Raw genomic sequence first — 16707 nt, 5'->3', positions numbered from 1 at the left:
CTTTGCCTTTATTGAACTTAGTTTTTATAGTATTTTAGAACCTCCAATTTATTAAGCAAAATGGATTTTTCTTTATAAGCAAGCCCAAGATATATCTACCTATTGGAAGAACTGAAAAATTGACTGAGACAAAAAATTTTGTTTTTGTAATTTATTAGAATTTGATTTTCAGTATAAGTATTGTTCATACCCACCAGCAAGCTTATATAATATTTAAATATTATATTTTTAATATTTACTACAGTCGTAATGCAGTCAAGCAAAAATTAAGTTAAGCATTAAATTTTCAAATTGAATGAAATTATCAAGTAGAGGACAATATTTTGTATCCATTTATTTTTTTTAAACAAATAGTGAGCTATGTTTAAGACATTTAGGAACGTGAAAAAAGTGTCTCTTTACTCTTCAAATTTTTTTATTATTTTGCTAGTTAATGTATTAAGTAATTTGATATATTTTTAAGCATTTTGTGTTTCACTGAAAATATAATTAAAAGTAACTAAAAAGAAAATGTTTATGAATATGCAGCTAAGCATTTGTAGATAGGAAACAATGCTTAGTGAGAGAAAGCTTCCAAATTCGTCTATATTTTAATACAGCATGTTCTGCCCCATATAATGCAATTTTAATGAAGACTGGGTAATAAGGATAAATTTTAAGTAGCGCTAATAAACTTTTTCTTTTGAAAAAAAAGTTTTGTTTGTTTTAAATATTTTTTTTATTTATACTTTTTCTTCGATTTTGTATAAGGTTAAATGCTTTTTTTAAGCACACTATTAAATAAATACTATTGGTGAAACAGTTTTTTTTCATTTTACTTTTTATTCTGCATTACATACACATATTTTGTAAGTAATTATCTTTCAACTATCAAACATTCAAAGCAATTCAACAAAACATTATAATTATAAGCAATGAAAGAACATTTAACAATAAAAAAAAACATAATAAAAACATTTTTGTAACATAATTCATTCATTTTTGCAAAAAAAAAAAAAAAAAAAAAAACATTTGGACTAGAATTTTTTGTATGCAATACTAAAAATAAACTTCATTTAATAGTATAGCAATTTAATAATTTTTAGTTTTAATGTAGTAGTAAAATAAGTTTTCATTCCTAGTAAGTATTTTGTTTTAAGATTAAAGTTTGATTTTAATACATGATTTATGTATCAGGTGCCAAATCAAAACTGGCAAAATATTTTAAATGTGTTGTTTCAACAAAGTGGTTTTGAATTTATCATAACAAAGAAAAAACTAAAAAAATATTAACAATTTTTTATAAAATGTGTCTATTATAATTTATATATGTATATATACATTTAAACAACTTGAAAAAAAAAAGACTTACTTGACATATATTGATATCTCTAAGTATAACGTTTTGAGGTTTTAGATATGTTTTTCACGAATGAGTTCATAGGAAAAATATTTATTTGAATTGAAATAATTCAATATATGCATTGCTGTCAAAAATATTAAGCTATATGATTTTTCTTTCTTTCTTATACATGAAGTCAATTTTTCTAAAATATTGTAATGTGAAAAGCCTAAAAGTTTTAAGACAATATGTGAATTTTATAAGAATTATGAACGGCATGTATGCATAAAGTGACATACTATGAAGATAATTATCTTATTTCTTTTCAAAACGATAAGATGAAATTAATACTGCGTTCTACATCGCAATAACACTGTAACAGAGATCTTATGTGTATTATTTATATAAAATTGTTTCATGCAGACATTTATTAAAAATGCTTAAGTTTTTGACTAATATTTTTAAGTTTTCTTTTAATTAGATATTGCAAGATTTTCGTATATTATGAAGACAAATATATACATCATCAAGTATAATTGTATTGCTATTAGAGAATACTAACTGACTAATAGAATTATGCACTTGTAAACTACAAGAAAATGTGTATTCCCAATTTTTAATTACAAAGTCTAACAACGTTTTTGCACAGCAATGCATATTTTACTAGACTAGCTTAATGGATACAGTTAGTGTAACAATAGTAATAATTTTAATTTTTCATGTTTTACAATATTTTTATACTAATCCATTTGGGATTTGCATCTAGAAATTGTTATTAAAAACTGGCATCGAGTAAAAAACGATATTAAAGGAAATGTATAAAACATTAAAGTTTAATTATTTTTAGAAAAATACTGTCAATATTTTAAACACAGAACTGGCGCAATGCTACCAATCAGTCAAGAAGTTGTATCACACAAATCACGAGATCTCCAACTCCATTCAGAAGTTTTTTAGACATGGACTTTTTCTTCCTATCACTTTTTACTGGTTGAATAGAATTGGAAGATGAGACACCCAGTTCTGAGCTATTGCTAACTAGTTCTGAACGAGGAGATGAAATTGGTAGTAGACTGTGACATTTCTCGCGTTTCACAGATATTTTCCAACCACTCCATCGATCTGGCAGTGAACTGTCTGGAACAGGGGTACCATCATTAGTTAGACGAGATAGCAGAATTTCTTTGTCTTCTTTGCTCAGAACACCTTGACTAACAGGGCCACGAAGAAATTCTTCAGAAGTCATCGTAAGATAGCGGACTAGAAAGAGGGCTTTTCCAAGTACAGAGCATTTGTTTTCTGCAGTGAGTTCTTTTCTTTGTTTCTTGCACGCTCTGCAAGCCCATCTCATCACTGAATCAAAAACCACAGCTTCAGAGCTCACTTCCAAAGAGTCTCTTTTTATAATTTCAACCATGAGTTCGTGTTCTAAAGTTTCAAAAAGTTCGCTTTGGAGGATATCGTCTGCGTGTCTGTCTACAATAAGCAAACACTTGAAAACGAGTTCGTTTCTTTCGTTGTCGTTGTCATGACAGTCATCTTGAGAAGTCTCATCATCTGATTGGTTAGATGAGAGTAAGGCAGGATGATGAATATTTGGATACAGAAGATGGCTAAGCACAACTAGAACATTAGTAGTGTTAACGTTTTTTGAAACATAATGGAGGCAATGGGAAGTCAATATTGGAAGATGATACACTCGGCATGGATATAGGAGGCGTAGAGTTGTATCCATATTTGATAATGCTACTTGACCAGTATAAATGTACCTAAGCAAAAAAATAAAGGTTTTAATCGATATTCATAAAATCAAGACTAAAAGATTTTAGGGTATCGTATCATGGGTAGTTGGAAAACAAATATTTTAATCAAAAATGAGAGTTCAACTATGAAATGGTAAATCTATTCGATAGAAAATATGAAACAACTGATTAAATGGAGGAGTTTCATGGTAAAGGAGAATCATCTGGCAAATTTTTATCCGCAATTAAGTAGGAAAATATATTTAAACTAAAAACAAAATTAGAGGTGTCTCGAGAAATATTTTATTTCTTCTTCAGATTTAGCTAGTTTCGAAGTCGAATAACTTGTTAATAAAGCAAATTCTTGCAGTGTTTTTTAAAATATTTCCCTCAGTTATGCATTTACATTTTTATTGTACATATATTCGTATTTAGTAGCTGTTATATCTTGCATTATATGTTTTGAGCATTACGTAGTTTTCGCAAACTTTATTTACCTCAAATGTCATACATTTGATTGAGATGAGAGGGTTTATAACTACTACTACTATATAAAATTTCTTTATATAGCTAGGCTCATTTAATATTTTAAGGATGAAACAAATTAACTTTCTACTTACACTTTCCTTTTCTAATCTTTTAGAAACATCCTTAAATTATATTTCAGGATATAATGTTAGTGATGAGACAGACAGTATTTAGTGATGAGACAGACTAAAACGAACGTTTTATGAAAAGTAATTATATAAAATTTCAGAAGACTACCATTCGTCATTTCAGTTACACCAATAGTTATCTAAAAGTGCCCATATTTAAACATTACTTATTTATCAGTTGAAATGTATAACTGCCATCTTTGATTCTTTATGTACGAGTAAATTTTCTTTCATTAAAAATTTATAAACCTACAGTAAAGTGTTAATAAGCAGGGCTGAGTGTGCTCTGGAAAAAATCCGGATTTCCGGATTTTTCGCTAACAGTGATCCGGAAGTTTCCGGAGATCAAAGGTCCAGACGTTTCAAAAAATCAATGATCACAGAAGTTTCCGGAAATCGAATTTTCAAAGGTGGAACTTAAAAACACAGTTTATTTTGTTTGTTTGTAAGGGAGAGCCAGGGAGATACTTTATAAGCTCATATTCATGATTAATATTCATTTTTTATCAGTAAATAGTTGTTATAATCATAAACTCAAGAAAGAAAGACATAATTGTAAATTTTAATTACTTCTCCAGGTCATCATAGGTATGTGTAAATGGTAAAGGTATGTGTAAAATTTTAAACATATTTTAAGTAAACTAAGAAATGTTGAGAAAAAAGAAGAAAAAAAAACGTTGTTTAAATTTTTTTCTAATTTTTCAATTTAAACTGTTTTTTTTTTTAACTTAAGAAATTTTCCGGAACTTTGACTTGGGGCTCACAATCACCCCTGAATAAGTCTAAGTTACTACCTAACTGAATAGAAGCAAGGATTAGACATGTATAAAATAAAACAAATTTTGTTTTTCCCAAAACAATAACAATAAAAAATATTTTTAATATTGTGAACTTGCTTAGGCATTATACATTAATATTATTTCATGTATTTTCAATTTAAAATGAAACGATACATATGAATTTCAGCAGTTTCTTTTTTGAGTTATAGCATTTTCGCTAAGGTTATTTAGCTTTGCCCACCCTTTTAATATACTTTTAATACCCCCTTTTAATAAAATTGTTTGACATGTTCATAATTAACTAACTGTTAAATTTAGGTGATGAGAATCGTTTTACAAAGGTTAGTTTCAAAAATTAAAAGTATAGATGTAGACGATAAGTTTATAAAGTTTCACTTTCTTCCAGTTTTTTTTCTTCGATTAATCAAATCACTGAACTCACTCACAAAATTATCTGACAAGATGTGGAATGTTCAAATAATACTTCTTTGAACTAGACCGATCCCAAAATATTTTTTATCAGCTTTTTCCATTAACGAATGTAATCAACACTCTCTTTTTGTTGTTAAACCGTTAAACGAGATTACAATTCTAAAAACGTTAATTTAAGACATATGTGAATACATAATCAGCTCTTCAAAAATTTAAATTTGGTTATCAGTTTCTAGCGTAAAGGTAAGTAATTTCGTTTGAGAAGTTTTTTAAGTTTATGACCGAATTGATATCCAAGGGAGGGAGGGAGGGAGGAAGCTCTCGGTCAAGGGCTCGATCAAAATTTTTTCCCGGTCAAGGTTCCCAAATCTTAGTGTTTTTAATATAATTGTTTTCAAAAGAAAACTCTGTTTACTCTTTTCCATTCATAAAAACTACAATTTTGAATAATTTTTTTTCAAATCTTCTACTAAATATGAAAAAAATAATTTTTGTGTTTAGTGAAAGTAGCCTGCAGTATATTTCGTCTTGGGGGCCCGTAACACTTGTGTCTAAAATTGTTTACAACGTTTATTTCTCCAGAAGAGTGGTTTTTCACTTGATATGTACTTCATATGTAGAGTGAATATCTTTGTAGCTTTCCCTGAAATTGTTTTAAAAATATGACAGTGCATTGTTTTTTCTTTTTGCATATTTACTTTTAAAAATCCCACTTTTTTTTCAATATGTTAAATATTTGACCTATTTTTGATTTTTGAATAATCAATTTGTTTTACTTGATTTTTTTTTAAAATTATTATTTTAGCTCACTTATTTTATTGTAAAATTAGGGTAAAATTAATTACCTTAATATTTGTTCAAAGACTTCAGGTTGCAACTTGGGAAGCTTAAGTATGATGGGAGACCTTTGAGCAGGACTTGTGTCTGTGTTATTATCTGAGCAAGAGGATATGTCTGCAAGTTGAGGTTGTGCAGTTCTCAGGAAAGCAGACAGAGTAAGGCGGCTTTTTGTCAAAATGAAAGAATGGGCTGGGAATCGCCATTCTTCCGGGCCTACTATAAAAGTAATATCACTGTGATCTTCACTATTGTAAAATAAATGTCCAGGACTAGGAGCGGAAGGTTCTGGCCGGGGTGTATACTGAGAAGCATTATCCTGCAATAAAAGACATTGTTTTACAATTTATAGAGGTGTATGTTGTCAGAAACCAAATAATTAAAACACATTTATACATGAAACATAAAATGTTCTATGCTTGTTTTAACTTTAATGCTAAATTATGATTCTTAAAGTAAATATATATTTGCTGTACAATTTATACTTTTACTGTTTATTACTATTTATATGTACCAAGTCAAACCACGAATTTAGGACTCGAAATCTCTTTACAGGGGTCTGTCCAGACATTTTGTGAAAGGTCCGTTTTTCGTGAAATTGTGAAAAAATTACTCACATTCTTTCAACCAGGGTCCGCTTTTATAAATTTGTGCAAATAGGGTCCGTTATTGCAAAAAAAAATTTCAGAGTTTTTAAATTGTAAAGATATACAAGATTATGCTCAACACTGTAAAATTATAATTAAAAAAATTAAATTTCAAAAAATAAACAACAATTGCTGCTTCTAAATTAGAGATGCAACATACAAATATTTGGTATTTAGCCTTTACTGCTGAACGCAGAACATTAATTTCGGACGAATAATGGAAGAATCGTCTGCCGAAGACAAAACTTAATTCGATTACATCCATCTTTCTTGTTTTCTGTCCTGGTAAGGGTTTATTCGATTAACAAAATAATAATGAAGATAAACAAATTTGTGAAGGGTCCGATTAAAAGAAAAATCATTTTGTGAAGGGTCCGTGTTTAAGTTAAAATATTTTGTGAAGGGTCCGTTTTTAAGTTAAAATATTTTGTGAAGGGTCAGTTAACGGACCCAAATTTCTTCTAAATAGACCCCTGCTTTAGTACAATAAAAATAAGATTTTTACCCGACATAAAAAATAGTTTTACCCAGTACCAGTGGTAAACAGCTAGTGAATGGTAAAAAGTTGCGTTACATCACGCGTCGGGTTTTGGTGGGAGGGAAAACTTGAATATTGATATCGGAAACAAATAAGGTACATTTTAAAATAAAGGAGCCGAATGAAACCAGGTGCGAGACGTTGAGACCAATAGTTTAAAAATTGCAATGATTTTATGAACAAAAAGAACAATGTATGACTTGTACCTATTTACGCATCTGACAGTTTAATCTAGGCAAGTATTTTTAGTTTCCTACGTATTTTTTCATGCTAAATCAAATGGAATTACCGAATACGGATAAAAAGAACTAACGGTTCAAAGTTGCAAGGGTTTTTATGTATAAAAAGTACTTTTTTTGTCTAGTACTTATTAACAAATTTTACACTGCTATCCGATAACTTCTTAGAAAAATTGCTTTGTTGGGCATTCAAGATATTGACAGTTGATCATTTCAAGATATTGGCAATATGGTGATTTACTTACATGAAGTCTGATTTAATTGATAAATTTGTCATAGCCGATTAAATACAAAGTAAGTTTCAATCTTCTTTCCTCATTGATCACAAATATTCATTGTAGCCGATTATTTGCCTAGTAATTTCAATCTTCTTGTTGGATAAATTTGACAAAAGGTATTTTTAAAATGCTTGCGTGTTTTTAATTTAAGTCTTAAAAGATTTACGTAAATCGGTTAATTGTGTAAAATAGTTTTATAATATTTAACTTCTATTCACTTCGGTTTTGTTCGAATTCATATTAATATTCTGAGTAAGTTTTATTAAAAAACTTATTTTATTTTAAAAAGTATTGTGTATACTTCACACACACATTCTAAATTTGACTCTTGCTTTAGATTGGGTCATAAAGTAACTTTATTGATACTTATGTGTATTATATCTTGTTTAATAATAAATTTTAGTGTTACTGAATAACAAACAAACTGAATAACAACTATTGAACACCAACTGGTTTAAAAGAACATTCCTAGGCGTTTCACTACACCAGAAATTATCCTTAGTTTTGGTGTTAAGGAAGACTGAGTGAAACACTATTTGGTGTAAAGTAGTTGTCACCATTCTTGATGTTCAGATACACGAAAATTTTCACAGCATGGGAAAAATTATTTCAGATAATTCGAGAATGTACTTACTATCGTGTGGTAGATATAGTTTTGTGAGTTATCTTCACTTTGTTGAACGCGAGTTGTTACCACAGGTGCAGTGGTGCCATTGCCTTCTTCCCTCAAATTATCGGTGGTGCAAGTCATGGGTGGAAGTAGGAGGGTCGGGCGAGTAGATGGTGGTGTTGACGAGCTTCTGTGAGAATGTTTCGATTTTGATTGACTCTTGCGACGCCATGCGGTACTACTGTCCGACTTCTTGATTTTGTTCGGCAAACACTAAAAAAAAAATTAATGCTTTGAAAATTAATTAAGAAAAAAAAATTAATGCTTTGTAGTAAACGTACACATGTTTAGTTAGCACAAGAATTTGATAGATGGATTTTCCAATTACAAGTTTTAAGGCATAAAGATTTTAATTTTACAAAAAATGTTTGAAAAGAAATCATTAAAAATTCTGTGACTTAAAGAAATCATTGTCTTGCAAATAGGCTGTCACATTGTTAAAAATTCCATATCAAATTACAGTATAAAATATCAGCACTTTCGGTGCATCATCCGGAAAATTCGTTTTTACCTTAAAATATTACAACGTAATTTTTACAGTAATATTTACGTAACTACAGTGATTTTACTGTAATTATTACTGTAAAATCACGGCAAATCAGATTTTTTGTTTCGTAACATGTTTCGGTAAAAAATGGATTTTACGATGAGAAGTACCGGCACCCTGAGTGCCGGTAATTTTTATCGCAATTTGATCCGGAGTTTTTTTTTATGGAGCACAAGACAAAAGGTTATGTAATCGGATAAACTGAGAAACGTTCAGAAGATAGTATAGAGCCATACATCCCAACCTGAGATAGATGTAGATGCATTACAAAAATATATATTTTGTCAAATAAATTTGCATTACTAGCTTATTTAAAAAGAACAATCTGAAAATTAAATTTCTTTAAAAAATTCATAAGAAAAATAAAAGCGAAGTTTTGAGCCATTATCTAGCAATACTTTAAGGTTTAAAAACTGTTTGCAATTTTATTTTTGACGACTATTGCAAACTATTCGCAATTTTTATTTTTGACGAAGAAAAGAATTTATCCTCTCATTACAAGTCTTTAATGATATATATATATTTTAAAAACCAATAAGGTATAAAACATTGTATGAGTTGATAAATGCGTTAAAAAAAACATCCTAAAATGTTAATTTTACAGGAGTGTCAAAAGATTGTTAAATGGCGTGGTTTGACTCTTTTTTTTTTCAATTAGGGTGATTTATTTTAAACTTAACTACTGCCTAAAAATTTTTGAATAAATGTTAGTTTACAAACTATAGACATGTTGCTATTTTACAGTAATTGATGAGCGTATAGATTATTTTTAAAAAATCGTCAAACAATCGTCAAGCAGTGACTGTGTGTAGAAAAAAATTTCCTTTTTACGTTTGCAAACTTTGGGAAGAAAAATAAATATCGTTTAAACCTTTTTTTTTTTTAAAGAAAGGCTACACAATGAAAACAGTAAAATTTTTTTATACAATTGGTACAATTTCTGAATAAATAAATAATCAAAAAAACTCATGTCAACATATAATGTAATATAATTTTTTGCTAATAAATGCGATAAAGAAAAAAGTATTAGTTAATTACTTTAAAATCTCAGTAAAAATACCAAAGAAGAATAACACAATTTAGGTTTGAAATTTTATTCGTTTACGAATGCTTACATTTCAATGCAACGAAGATTGCTTGAGTCACTATAAATTTAAATTCTATTCTGGTATAATTTTATAAGTTCTAACTCAATAAGGCGTTTCATTTTATAAAGGTCAAAATTTTTATATAAGAAATACTTGATATTTTAAGAAAGAAACATCTTACCTTCGCATTTTGGGAAAGAATCAACTGTATCATGCTGAATAATTGTTTTCACCATTTTAGAAACCCAAAACGCATTCAAATCATTCGAGCTAATTTTTTAAAAGAGGCTTTTTTCAAAGCTTCCATAAGATTTTTCCACAGGCGAGCGCCTGCTCTTAGTCTTCCCTTCATCGCACCTTCCCGATGCGACGAATAATTAAAATCTCTCCCACGTAAACTTAGCATTAAAAACCCCCAAAAATTGACTTCGTTTCATTGAGCAGCAGAGAGCGTGATATTTTACGCTTCTCTGATTTCATACAAGGTTATAGTGATAGGATAAAGTGAGCTAGAGGCTTGTACTATTTGGTAACTATTTAGAGATCATGGAGATGAAGAAAATGATTCGCGCTCTATGATTTTTTCTATCACGCAAGGAGAAAAGGGACATATAACTGTGAAACAGAGAGGCTATTTTAGTCAGCTTTAAAAGGGATTAATTATAATTTCCCAATCAGATTCTGATTCTTTTCTTTATCATTTTGAAATTTATTTTTGAACATTTTAATTTTGCTTTAGAACGATAGTATCTGCCGAGAAAAAAAATTGGGTTGAAGTAGTTTATAATAATAAAATCGACAACATAATGTAAAAAAAAAAAATGAATATTTAAGCCCCGTAAACCATAAAACTATGTGTTAAATATAGTAAAATAGAGATGTTCACAAAAAAATAAATATTTCTGTTCAACACTGTAAAATATTCCGGATCAAATAACGGTAAGAAGTACCGTAATTTGATCCGGTATGGAAAAAAGTACTCCGGGTGCTGGTACTTTTTATTGCAGAATCCATTTTTACCGGAACCAGAAAATCTATTTTTACCTTAAAATATTACGGTAAAAATGGATTTTATGGATGCTGCTCAGAGAGTGGCAGTACTTTTTACCGTAATTTGACCGGAATTTTTACAGAGCATTCTCTAACTTTACGGAATAAAAAATGTAATAAACCGTAATTTTTACAATAATAATTACTTTAAAATAACCGAATCAATTAATTAAATGAATATTTCTGCAAAAATTGAGGTATAATATGTTACAGTAAAAAGGATTTTACAAATGATGCATCTAAAGTGCCGGTACTTAATACCGTAATTTGATCAAGAATTCTTTGCTGTGAAATTGATAAGTAGAGCTTTTATAACCTCTTAAATCAAAAATTTTCCCTCGAGCTCTTAAATTATTGATTTCATATAATTACTTTTGAGAATGTAAAATGCAAATAAAATATCAATGCACATTGAGAATTGGGAAATTAATTATTGTACATTGGGAATTTTTAAAATAACTTATTTATTATTAACGTGATTTTAAAGAAATGGTGATAATATGTATTAATTATAAGAACGAGTATGAAATACATATGTAGAAGAAATATCATAAAAAAGTGACTATAAGCATTATTCCTTTTATTTATTTGTACAATTTATATTTACTTATAACAACTAATATTGAAATAAATAAATAAAAGGGTTTAAAAATAATAACTTAAAATGAACTTAGAAATCGAATACGTCCAACACTAAGTCGCATACTTCTTTTAAATCACAGATATACCATAACCAATTTCCTAAAAATAAGTTTGATAATGTTTAATTTCTTTTCTATTATAAATAACTCTTTCAAAAAAAAAGTTTAAAAGCATTTTTATGTTCTTCCTACGTAATCTTGCACTTCCTTAGACAAGCAACTAAAAACGGCGGAGGCATCAATTGTGCATCTATCATAAAGTTTACTTTATTTTGAGTTGTCGGTACTATCTTTAGATCTAAGATATGTCATAGCTTCTTTTTAAGGAGGATTAATATCGGTAGTATTTGAGCTAATACATTAATAACATCATTTAAACAATTAATTAATAACAGTAATAAATAAATTAGCATGTAAAAATAGAACACAGGCCTTTACTAGTTTTGCTCTATAATCAAGAACTGATTTTTACGGGGATTGTTTTTTAAATAAAAAAAATTATATTTTGTAGGAAAGTTGATAGTTTTCAATTTAAGCTTATTTGCCCCGAAAAGTTGCATTTATTGTTTAAGCATTTTAAAATTGGATTATATTAAATACATATTTTACTTCTTTTAATTGAATTCATATCTAAAAAATCGTTATGAGGTATTATGAAAGATTAATAAGTCGATATATCTATGATGACAAAACTTTATTATTTATGAAGATAAGGTTAGTTTAATTTAACTCTTGGAAGAATAGCAATACTTTGTAATTTGTTGTACACTTATGTAATTATCCTTAAAAATCTTAGTGTTCTAATAACTTAAATTGCATATAGAGTTGAATTCATTTATAATGAGCAAGGAAGGGCAGCCAAATTTACTCGTTATAAGCGAGTTCTTGTAAAAAATGGGTTCGTGAAAAAAAATCATAAAAGTTGACAAATGCTTATAAAATTTTATATATAATACTTTATTTTTTTGGAACAAAAGAAAGTAGTTAATTGATTCGAAGTATCTTATTGTTTCTTTGTTGAGTTATTATTATTAGGATAAGTTTCAATAGCCCAAAAAACATAGTCATTTACATTTCTGCTTTTGAAAAAAAATATGAAATTTTTTTACGCATTCTGAAGTCATTAAGTACATTGGGGCGGATTAGCTTAACATTTTTAGCATACGTTGTTATTACTATGGCTTTTGTTATTTTTTTCTTTCAAATTTTCTAGCTTGAATTTCAGTCTCAAAATATTGTTCGCTAAAACTGGGGTTTGCTCGTAAAAAGAGAGCTATGCTTGAATAGGCTTAAGATTGTACCAACGTTAAGATTGCATTTCCAATTTATTCGTTAAATCTAAGTTCTCGTTATAAGCAATTTTGACTGATCGTTATAAGCTAGTATTAATTCTCTATTATGTTAAGGCTAGATAAGTTACGCAAGCGATAAGAAAAAATAACCCTTTTAAATCAAAATTGATTTAAAAGGGTTATTTTTCAAGTATCAATTTTTATGTTTTCTAAATGATGAAAAAATATTCTGAAAAACTATGTCGCCAATATGATTTTCGAAATTTTTAACATATCATAAAGCATATAAACATAAATTGTTGGCATCAGAAAAATGTTATTAAGTATATCGAAACATTAATCCCCACAAATTAAGACATGAATTCAAACTTTAATCTAACTAAAAAAATTTACGAGAAATTTCAAAATAAACAAAAATTCTCCCGATTTAATTCCAATTTGTAAAAATTATCTATAGGCTAGTTCTAGTAGAAATAAAAAAGTAGAAATTGAAGTGAATTGAACAATACATACTTTAATGATGATGCTATCAAAAAATTTATCAAATCAGAATTATATTCTATATTAGCAGGACTTTAATTTACTTATAAATATCCACTCCGTACCGAATATTTACTAGAAAATGAAAGATTAACATTCCAGTCCATATTCGCTGCATAATACATATTCCAATACCTATACAATTCTATCAATTTTTCTCTATATTTCAACCATAGTATAAAACAACAATAACTCTTTCGAATGAAATATAACTAACGGAAGCTGACTAATCAGGATGTGAATAAGTCTCATATAAGCTTTATATGACAAGAAATGGCTGTTTTTGATTTTTGTTTAAAAAACAATGATGAAAAATTTTCTGTACGTAGAAACCAATAGACTAAAATGTAATAAAAGGTACAAATATTTATTTGTCATAATTTAACCACAGACACATTTTCTTCAATGAGCAACTGGTCATTAGTACCAGATCAACCGTCAATCATAATTTTATTTACAAGATAAAAGAAAGGAAATAATTATTCGCGTAGAAACGTGAGGCCTTTAAACTACTCTTCACGCGGCAGATATCAAAGATAAATAATTTGCAGTTCTTAGAGCCTTGTAAATCAAAAGAGTTAGGCCTGAGTCATAAAATAAGATAATTGCCGCTTTCGTTGGAAAGTCTACTGCCCTTCTGCGAATCACACTCCTTTATTACGACATTGGGCATATTGAAAAGGCTATTATAGGGCAATGAATTATTTAGTGCATAATATAATAATACAATTCTCAATACGGTGAGTTGTTACAAAACATTTTAAAGTAAGCTAATAAACTTGATTGTTTCAGACAAGAGAAGCATTTTTGTAAACAAATTTAGTACAATAGATGAGTAGATCAGTTAAATATCTTATTTGCTTTCATTGATTTTGTTTGCTGAGTTGTAGATAAGTATATTTCATTTTGAAAGTTATGCAGAACGGTTTTTTGAAAGCAATTGTTGATAAATATATATGTTTTTGAATGAATATAGTAATGTAGAAAATCATGCAATTTTTCAGATGAATGCAAAGTTTACTTCAGACTTAAATGAAACTGAAGTAAAAAACTATGCACAAAATCTTTAAAAAAAATGTTCCCAAAAAGCTTAAGAGATTTGACACAAGCATTTTCTTTTGAAGGGAAAAACTGTTATCAAAGCCGAAGTTTTTATTTTTTATTTCTGTAAACCGCTTTCAAAAAACCGTGTTTAAAAATACAAAATTGTGAATATAGTCTTAATGTTTTCATGAAAGCTATCCTACACAGTTAAAAATTCTGTATCAAATTACGGTAAAAACTATTGGCACACAGGATGCCCGTACTTTTTACAGTAAAATTCTAACTTTTATAGAAATAATTACCGTGAAATGACTGAATCACTCTAATGAAATAAATAATATTGTAAAAATTTTGGTACAATAATTTTTACTGTAAAAATGGATTTTGCAAATGATTCACCTGAATTGCCGATAGTTCATACTGTAATTTGATCCAGAATTCGTTACAGTGTACCTGAGCCAAAGCAGCAGGTTTTCTGTCATAAGGAAAGTTTATTAAAAAGAGCTTTGGAAAAGGGTTTGTACATACTTTTTCATGTTTTAAAACTTTTATGTTAGAAAAGCTAGTTTCAGGAATAATGGTATTTAACCATTAAGAATGGTTTAAATTTTCATATAGGTTATTCATGACGATTTAAGAGATGAAAAAGCTTTTAATTGATTTTTCCTGCCTATTCTGAATATGCGTTCAAAAATTTTTAACTGACCACAAAAAAAAAAAAAAAAAATGCACACAATTTTTTAGATTTTTAGTTCAATAAGTCAATTTGAAAGTTTAAGTGCATTTTTTGAAATCATAAACTTCAAAGTTATACATATGGGTATAACTTTAATTAGAGATTATAAAAACTTTGATAAGAGATTTGGTTATACTTATATGATTTAATTAAATAGAAATTATATTTCATCTAACATATTCTTAAGAACAAAAAAAAAATACATGCTGAACTTTGAGATTTTTAACTTGAACAAAAAAAAGGAAAATAAAGCATGAAAATGACATAAAAAGATATCATAAAAGATGGAAAAATAAAATTTAAAGTTAATAAATGAAAGTATAAAACAGGAAATGAAGACATGGATGAAACAAATGCCGTTCATAAATGTTGGAAGCCAGAAGAGTAAATTTTTTAATGGGGGTCCAAAGCTATATACTAGCGAACTTTAATAGTTTTGAAAAAATAATTCTGTTTTGTAGTTTCAATTATGTTTTTTTTATTCAGTCTTTAGAATAGATCGTTATATTTTCGTGAAGTCATTCCCTCTCCCATAACTTTTGCACGAATTTATAATCAACCTGCATCATTTAAAAATTATGGTGGTTGGCAAAATAAGTTATATTGCAGCATCATGCCGATAAAAAATAATTCTACAGGTAAAGAACAACAGAAAATATGTTTACTGATGTAAGGAAAAAAGTTCGTAAAAATAGATAAAAGTTTTATTTATAAAATAAAATAATATAAAATAGTATAAAATAAAATAATATAAAATAAAATAATATAAAATAAAATAATATAAAATAAAGTAATATAAATAAATAAATGAAATATATCATAATTTGATATAATTTACAGGTGAACATGCACTTTTATAAAAGTATTGAATTGTATAAATAGTGGTTGGTTTAAATTTCTTATTAAAAAAAAACTGGAATGCAAATGAACAGCATCATAAATTAAAATGAATCAGCGACAGCTGTTTGATTTAGTTTCTAATGCATTGTGAAAAGCTTTCTAAAACTTTCCACAATAAAATTTGATTTTTTGGGAAAAATAATAAAACATTTGGTGGAATTGAAAAAAAAAAACTTATTACACAGAGGAAAAAAAAATGTAATTCTAGTTAATGAAACCAAAATAGATACTATCTAAAACACTTGGTAATTTTTTTTAATATCGTAACGGCTAACCAAAAATTCAAGTTTTTAGAATTACAGTTCTTATTACCACACATTTAGTAAAAAAATACAAAACGGAAAGGTGAATTTAACTATATAAATGATTTTTATGCCACGCTCTAAGGCAGTGTCTCCCAAACTTATGACTTTTGTGTACCCTTTCTAAATTTTTCGTAACGCTGTGTACCACTAATAAAAAAAGTTAATGTATTTTTTACTTTAAAAAAATTGCACAAAATTTAAAAATCACAATTGGCTGTTCGCACAACTAATTGTTAACTAACTGTTAACTCTGCAAAAAATAACCAATAGAAAAATACGTAATCGTATATTTTCATGTCTAGCTTTGTTTTTAAATAAAAATTTTTGAAATTTTCGTTTGTTGCAACATATCTCGCATAAGAACGCGTACCCCTGCTAAACTGTTCAAGTACCCCTAGGGGTACGCGTACCACACTTTGGGAAAC

General features: G+C 28.0%; 1 protein-coding gene across 5 annotated transcripts in view; it reads right to left on the bottom strand.

Annotated features, from left to right (window-relative positions):
• Positions 1–1491: 1491 nt before the first annotated feature.
• Positions 1492–16707, bottom strand: part of LOC107437917 (BTB/POZ domain-containing protein 2) — a 106415-nt gene continuing 91199 nt past the window's right edge. For 4 of the 5 annotated variants that reach the window (XM_016050058.4, XM_016050060.4, XM_071177553.2 and 1 more), the window contains exons 2-4: positions 8104–8352; positions 5776–6086; positions 1492–3090 (exon numbers count right to left, since the gene is read on the bottom strand). In XM_016050058.4, the coding sequence (XP_015905544.1) occupies positions 2217–3090; positions 5776–6086; positions 8104–8352 (1434 nt within the window). In that variant the 3' untranslated portion in view covers positions 1492–2216. Of the gene's footprint in view, positions 3091–5775; positions 6087–8103; positions 8353–9955; positions 10132–16707 lie in introns of those variants that run through there. The other variant, XM_016050059.4, reaches the window with a different exon arrangement.

This window comes from Parasteatoda tepidariorum, chromosome 2 (assembly GCF_982258835.1).
Source record: "Parasteatoda tepidariorum strain Cologne lab strain chromosome 2, Ptep-v5.0, whole genome shotgun sequence".
NCBI lineage: Eukaryota > Metazoa > Arthropoda > Arachnida > Araneae > Theridiidae > Parasteatoda > Parasteatoda tepidariorum.
This window is presented reverse-complemented; position numbering and strand designations above follow the sequence as displayed.